The following is a 7324-nucleotide window of genomic DNA, read 5'->3' on the forward strand; positions in this document are numbered from 1 at the left end:
CTTGATGTGACCGCCAATTTTGGTGAGTTTGAGTATGTTAAGCCCCTCAAAAAGGCGATTAATTTGCTGGAAGAATAAGAATTCCTTCAGTTTCAATAGGGCCTTCACCGCTGTCGGCGCTCGGGCCCTAATAATGTTGCCTGAGGCCGCAGGGGTTTTGCAATAGCTTCATGATATGATGCATATAGAGTTGTGTGTTGCTCTTGTCACTGTTTGTGAAAGATGAGCAATAGATTGTGGCTGTGTGATGTGCTTCAGTCTGGCTACATTTCACTTTGTTCATGTTGTTTTTTTATTGTAAGTATATGTCAGCTGTATGATAAAACAATATGTCAAGTGTTATTTGTCATTTGAACTCAAGGCAAATATCCCTCTGGGGACAATAAAGTATCACCTGCAAATTGGTCTCCATCATATGTAAAAATGAAAACGTTGTCGTAGGACTATAGCAAACACATTGTTGGAAAGGTCTCAACCTCGACAGTAACATGTCAATCGATAACGATTTTAGTTTTTTAAATCTGATGACACCAGTGTGTTCACCATCCACAAAAAAAAACCAGGGTGTATCCAAAATTCTACACTGCCAACTTCTACAGTGCCTTGCGAAAGTATTCGGCCCCCTTGAACGTTTCGACCTTTTGCCACATTTCGGGCCTCAAACATAAAGATATAAAACTGTAATTTTTTGTGAAGAATCAACAACAAGTGGGACACAATCATGAAGTGGAACGAAATTTATTGGATATTTCAAACCTTTTAAACAAATAAAAAACTGAAATATTGGGCGTGCAAAATTATTTAGCCCCCTTAAGTTAATACTTTGTAGCGCCACCTTTTGCTGCGATTACAGCTGTAAGTCGCTTGGGGTATGTCTCTATCAGTTTTGCACATCGAGAGACTGACATTTTTGCCCATTCCTCCTTGCAAAACAGCTCAAGCTCAGTGAGGTTGGATGGAGAGCGTTTGTGAACAGCAGTTTTCAGTTCTTTCCACAGATTCTCGATTGGATTCAGGTCTGGACTTTGACTTGGCCATTCTAACACCTGGATATGTTTATTTGTGAACCATTCCATTGTAGATTTTGATTTATGTTTTGGATCATTGTCTTGTTGGAAGACAAATCTCCGTCCCAGTCTCAGGTCTTTTGCAGACTCCATCAGGTTTTCTTCCAGAATGGTCCTGTATTTGGCTCCATCCATCTTCCCATCAATTTTAACCATCTTCCCTGTCCCTGCTGAAGAAAAGCAGGCCCAAACCATGATGCTGCCACCCCCCACGATTTACAGTGGGGATGGTGTGTTCAGGGTGATGAGCTGTGTTGCTTTTTACGCCAAACATAACGTTTTGCATTGTTGCCAAAAGTTCGATTTTGGTTTCATCTGACCACAGCACCTTCTTCCACATGTTTGGTGTGTCTCCCAGGTGGCTTTTGGCAAACTTTAAACAACACTTTTTATGGATATCTTTAAGAAATGGCTTTCTTCTTGCCACTCTTCCATAAAGGCCAGATTTGTGCAGTATGATTGTTGTCCTATGGACAGAGTCTCCCACCTCAGCTGTAGATCTCTGCAGTTCATCCAGAGTGATCATGGGCCTCTTGGCTGCATCTCTGATCAGTCTTCTCATTGTATGAGCTGAAAGTTTAGAGGGACGGCCGGGTCTTCGTAGATTTGTAGTGGTCTGATACTCCTTCCATTTCAATATTATCGCTTGCACAGTGCTCCTTGGGATGTTTAAAGCTTGGGAAATCTTTTTGTATCCAAATCCGGCTTTAAACTTCTCCACAACAGTATCTCGGACCTGCCTGGTGTGTTCCTTGTTCTTCATGATGCTCTCTGCGCTTTACACGGACCTCTGAGACTATCACAGAGCAGGTGCATTTATACGGAGACTTGATTACACACAGCTGGATTCTATTTATCATCATTAGTCATTTAGGTCAACATTGGATCATTCAGAGATCCTCACTGAACTTCTGGAGAGAGTTTGCTGCACTGAAAGTAAAGGGGCTGAATAATTTTGCACGCCCACTTTTTCAGTTTTTTATTTGTTAAAAAAGTTTGAAATAGCCAATGAATTTCGTTCCACTTCATAATTGGGACCCACTTGTTGTTGATTCTTCACAAAAAATTACAGTTTTATATCTTTATGTTTGAGGCCTGAAATGTGGCAAAAGGTCGAAACGTTCAAGGGGGCCGAATACTTTCGCAAGGCACTGTACTTATGAGAACTATACCAATATATTTAAAAACTACAACTCCCACTAAAGACGCAGAACCTGTTACAAACCTAGTTAAAAAACCCTGTTACAAAGCTACTGTACTTGTAGTTCTTCCGGGGTGGGTGGCTGGACTTGTTCGGCTACTGTTTTTATGCCGTCTGCCGTGAATGGGCTTTATTCCATTTCAGATTGCCGCCACCGGCCGGCCGAGCAAACAGTATTTTCGGGATCACAGAACTCACCCTCCCCTCAGTATCATCGTTTGAATATCTCGCCTTCAAAGCTTTTTCCTCCATGACAGTCCTACTCATTTACCGTCCACCTAAACCAAATCCCTCCTTCCTCTCTGATTTTACTGAACTCCTCACACTAGCCTCATCTCTCTCTCCACGTCTGCTGCTACTCGGAGACCAGAGATGGGAAGTAACAAAGTACAAATACTTCGTTACAGTACTCAAGTAGATTTTTCAGATATTTTTACTTTACTTTACTATTTATTTTTGTGGCGACTTTTTACTTTTACTCCTTACATTTTAACATGAATATCGGAACTTTCTACTCCTTACATTTCAGAAAATTGGCTCGTTACTTTAGTTTTGTACAAAAGGTCGTCTATCAGGAGTGATTGTGAGTGCATGTCGGAAAATAGCGTGGACACGCGTCTTACACCGCGAGTGGGCGCGCGCGCCACACAGAGAAAAAAGTGAGAGAAAAGAGGATAAATCAGTTGAGATCGTGTGTGTGTGTCCTTGAGAACTGTAAGTCGTATAACTTATGTTGTCAGTTAATTTAAGCCTGTTGTTGTATTGGTCTATTTTTCTTGCAAACTTAAGTAAGTTAGCTAGTTGTTAATTGTTTGTTTGTGTTCTTCACCTGTTAGCTAGGTTGCACGTTGCTTGATCTTATTAAAGCATCAAAAGAGAGAAGTTGTCTCCGTCCGTGTTTTAACAGACACACCTGGGGCGAAGTTGGAAACCAGAATCAGCTTTAAATACAGTCCTAATCTAGTCCTAACTAACAAGTTTCAAATGATTTCACTGGAGTTAGCCTACCGTTATTATTTTTTGCGTCATCAATACTGAATTCAATCTAATTGGATCTAATTGGATGGGGATATACTGTACGTTGCACTTGATGCAATGACTCGACAGAGTCATTTGTTTGTTGTCTGTTTAGTAATTCATATTGAATCCTTTATTTTCATTCCAGAAGCCATATTTGAGCACACACACACACATACATGTAGATTCCTTTAAATGTTAAGGGGAAGATTAAAAAAGAGAAACTGGATCTGTGAATTCTATCTTACTACTCAGTCAGAATCTTATTAACCTGGAGTCACAGTCTCTGTCACAATAATCATATATGTCATGTTTTAGGCCTATTGGCAGACATCCATTTAAAATGTAGGCAATGGCATAAAAAGAGTCCACTGAAGTTTCTCAGCTACCACTCTAGGCAGCTTTTCATAAAAAAATTTATTCATTCGCAAGGCTACTTTTACTTTTATACTTTAAGTAAATTTCCAAGCCTGTACTTTGTTTCTTTTACTTGAGTAAAGAAGTTAAATCAGTACTTCTACTTTTACCAGAGTATTTTTTAACAAAAATATCTGTACTTCTACTTGAGTACGGGAAGTGAGTACTTTTGCCATCTCTGTTGGAGACTTAAACATCCACATGGACTCCCCCACCTGCAAGCTCTCATCAGAATTCACCATTTTACTGGACAACTTCACTCTCACCCAACATGTCACATTCCCCACCCATGAAAAAGGATACATCCTCGACCTGGTCTACTCCACAAACCAACCAGTGCTCAACCATGCCTCTTTCCCCTCTGATCACAAACTGATATGGTTCACCATCCCTTCTCCAACCCCACGCCCCCACATAGTCAGAGAAATCACTTTAAATCTATCAATCTCCACCATCTCTCTGACTTGCTCTCCACCACTCTCCATCTGGACTCAACCCTCAACACTCTGGCCCCCCTCAAAACAAAAAACATCACTTTCACCGTGGTACACACCTGTAAAAAAATCATCTCTCACAGTCCACCATGAAGCCTATAAACTCCACCTGACTGCCTACAAAGACACCCTCATTGCTGCCAAATCTGCCTACCTCTCCCCCATCCTGACCAACCCCTGTCAAAACCCCAGAACCCTCTTTTCCACAATGAACAACCTCATCAAGCCTCGGACCAACACCCTCCCTACCCCTACTCCGGATCTCTGCAACTCATTCCTACACTTTTTCGCTGACAAAATCAACATCATTACATTACATTTAGCTGACACTTTTATCCAAAACGACTTACAATTGCTATATATGTCAGAAGTCGCACACCTCTGGAGCAACTATGGGTTAAGTGTCTTGCTCAGGAACACATTGGTTGATGTATCACAGTGGGAATTGAACCCAGGTCTCCCACGCCACAGGCATGTGTCATATCCACTGCGCCATCACCACCCCAGACCCCATCATTTACCAATCTCTATCCTCTGTATCTGATCTCCCTCTTTCTACTCCAGCACCTACCACGGCCCCTCTTCTCCCCATCGCTGCTGACCTCCCGACCCCTCTTCCACACTGCCTCCTCTCCCAGTTTGACTCTGTCACCCCTCCTGAAATCTCTAAACTCATCAGCTCTTCCAAACCCACTACCTGCTCCCTTAACCCCCTCCCTACTCCACTCCTGAAGTCCTGCCTCCCCGTCCTATGCCCCTACCTCACTAACCTCTTCAACTCCTCACTGTCCCTTGGAACTGCCCCCTCTGCCTTCAAAACTGCCAATGTCACCCCAATCCTTAAAAAACCTGGTCTGGATCCCTCCTCCCTCAACAACTACCGCCCAATATCCAACCTCCCCTTTCTGTCTAAAACCCTGGAATGTATAGTCGCCTCACAACACCAAACCCATCTTCATGCTAATAACCAATTTGAACCTCTCCAATCTGGTTTTCGCCCCCTCCACAGCACAAGAAACGCTATCCTCAAAGTCCTCAACGACCTCCTCACCTCTGCTGACACCGGTTCCCTCAACATCCTTATCCTCCTCGACCTGAGTGCAGCCTTCGATACCGTGAGCCATAAAATCCTGCTCACTAGAATCAAAGACCTTGGTATTGAAGGTACTGCACTCAGCTGGCTCTGCTCCTACCTTTCCAACAGATCCCACTTCATCTCTCTCCATAACCACACCTCTGCCACAGCCACAGCCACTCAAGGTGTTCCCCAAGGCTCCATACTCAGCCCCCTCCTCTTCATCATCTACATCCTCCCCCTTGGTCAGATACTCCGCCACTTCAACCTGGACTTCCACTGTTATGCCGATCACCAAGATCTACCTCACCAAAATCCCCCCACAATCCTCCCCTCTCCCACATCAACTCCTGTCTGTCAGCTATTAAAACCTGGATGCAACACAACGTCCTCAAACTCAACAACGATAAAACAGAATTCCTCCTCATAGGCTCCAAATCCACACTCAGCAAAATCAATAACCCCACTCTCATCATCGACAGCACCATTATCTCCCCAACCCGCAACCATGGCGTGATCTTTGATTCCACCCCTTGAGTCCCACATCCGCCATGTCATTAAAACCTCCTTCTTTCACCTCCGCAACATTGCCAAAATCAGACCCTCTCTCACACCCCCCACTGCTGAAAGACTCATTAACGCCTTCATCTCCTCCCGACTGGACTACTGTAACTCACTTCTCCTTGGCAATTAGCTCTACCTACATCAAACGACTCCAACTGGTTCAGAACGCAGCCGCCCGGAGTGTTCAGCTGATTTTTTTAAACAATATTACAGTGCATAACTTACTGGAACAAAACTGAGAAACGTGTTGTTGCTGGTGACAAAACCACTGATTAAATATGTACATTGAAGCGACACTGTCGTTAAAGTCCCGCTGATCGCTGTCAGATTCTCTGATATGAATGCCCGCATTGCATTGTGGCTAATGGGCTTAGAATGCGCTCGGCCTGTGTTCTGTCTTACAGCATTCTGTAATATTTCAGCGGTAATAAGATCGAAATAATATTATTAAAATAAAGAAATGCATACCATGATAACATCTAAATAAATGTTGATGGATAGAGCGTTATGGTTTTAAAAATATCAATAAACAAAGCAATCCAGCTTCCGTGGCAATAAGACCAAAATAATACCATTAGAAGAAATACATATAAACCATGATAAGATCTCGTGAATACATTTTGATTAAAACAGCAGTTATTGGGCTAAAAATACCAATAATAGCAAAGCTGTATAGAGCTTCCTTGCTGCAGCCCAGCTGGCAGAAAGAATTGTGCTGTGATCACGAAAAAGATGCTTCCCATTGAAATATATTAGTTTAAAAAACGTGATCCCATCACGAAAATCTTCAAAATATCGTGATGGTATAATAGATTTCTTTTTGTGATGCCATCATGAACTGCCGTGAGACTGGGTTCCCTATACATAGTTATAACCTTAAAGTAAGAAAGCTATGTGAGATTGCTGTCGATTGACTAGAGTTCAGTGTTTAACACCATATTTCCCTCCACACTCGTCACAAAGCTTAAGGACCTGGGATTAAACACACTGTGCATGTGGATCCTTGACTTCCTGAAAGGCAGACCCCAGATGATGAAGGTGGGTGGACACACCTCTTCCATCCTCATCCTTAACACTGGAGAACCCCACAGCTGTTTTAACTCTCCTGCTGTTATACTGCGTTTAGCCACTTTTAACTCCAACACCATTATTTAGTTTGCTGACAACACAGCTGTGGTGGGCCTGATCACAGCAAACAAAGGAAACGCCTACTTGAAAGAATTAGATAACTGACTCTCTGGTGTAAGGACAACAACCTACTCATGAATACCAGCAAGACTAATTAGATGAGAGTGGACTTTGGGAATATACAGTATATATATATATATATATATATATATATATATATATATATATATATATATATATATATATATACACATTAGAGGCCAAACACCTTCTCATTCAATGCATTTCCTTTATTTTCATGACTATTTACAATGAAGATTATCACTGAAGGCATCAAAACTATGAATGAACACATGTGGAA

General features: G+C 42.3%; 1 protein-coding gene across 1 annotated transcript in view; it reads left to right on the forward strand.

Annotated features, from left to right (window-relative positions):
• LOC120547201 (zinc finger BED domain-containing protein 5-like) overlaps nucleotides 1-4797 on the forward strand; it is a 38653-nt gene extending 33856 nt beyond the window's left edge. The window contains exon 4 of the mRNA XM_039782678.1: nucleotides 4761-4797. Within this exon, the coding sequence (XP_039638612.1) occupies nucleotides 4761-4797 (37 nt within the window). The remainder of the gene's footprint in view (nucleotides 1-4760) is intronic.
• The last annotated feature ends 2527 nt before the right edge of the window (nucleotides 4798-7324 follow it).

This window comes from Perca fluviatilis, chromosome 18, assembly GCF_010015445.1.
Source record: "Perca fluviatilis chromosome 18, GENO_Pfluv_1.0, whole genome shotgun sequence".
In the NCBI taxonomy this organism is placed as follows: domain Eukaryota; kingdom Metazoa; phylum Chordata; class Actinopteri; order Perciformes; family Percidae; genus Perca; species Perca fluviatilis.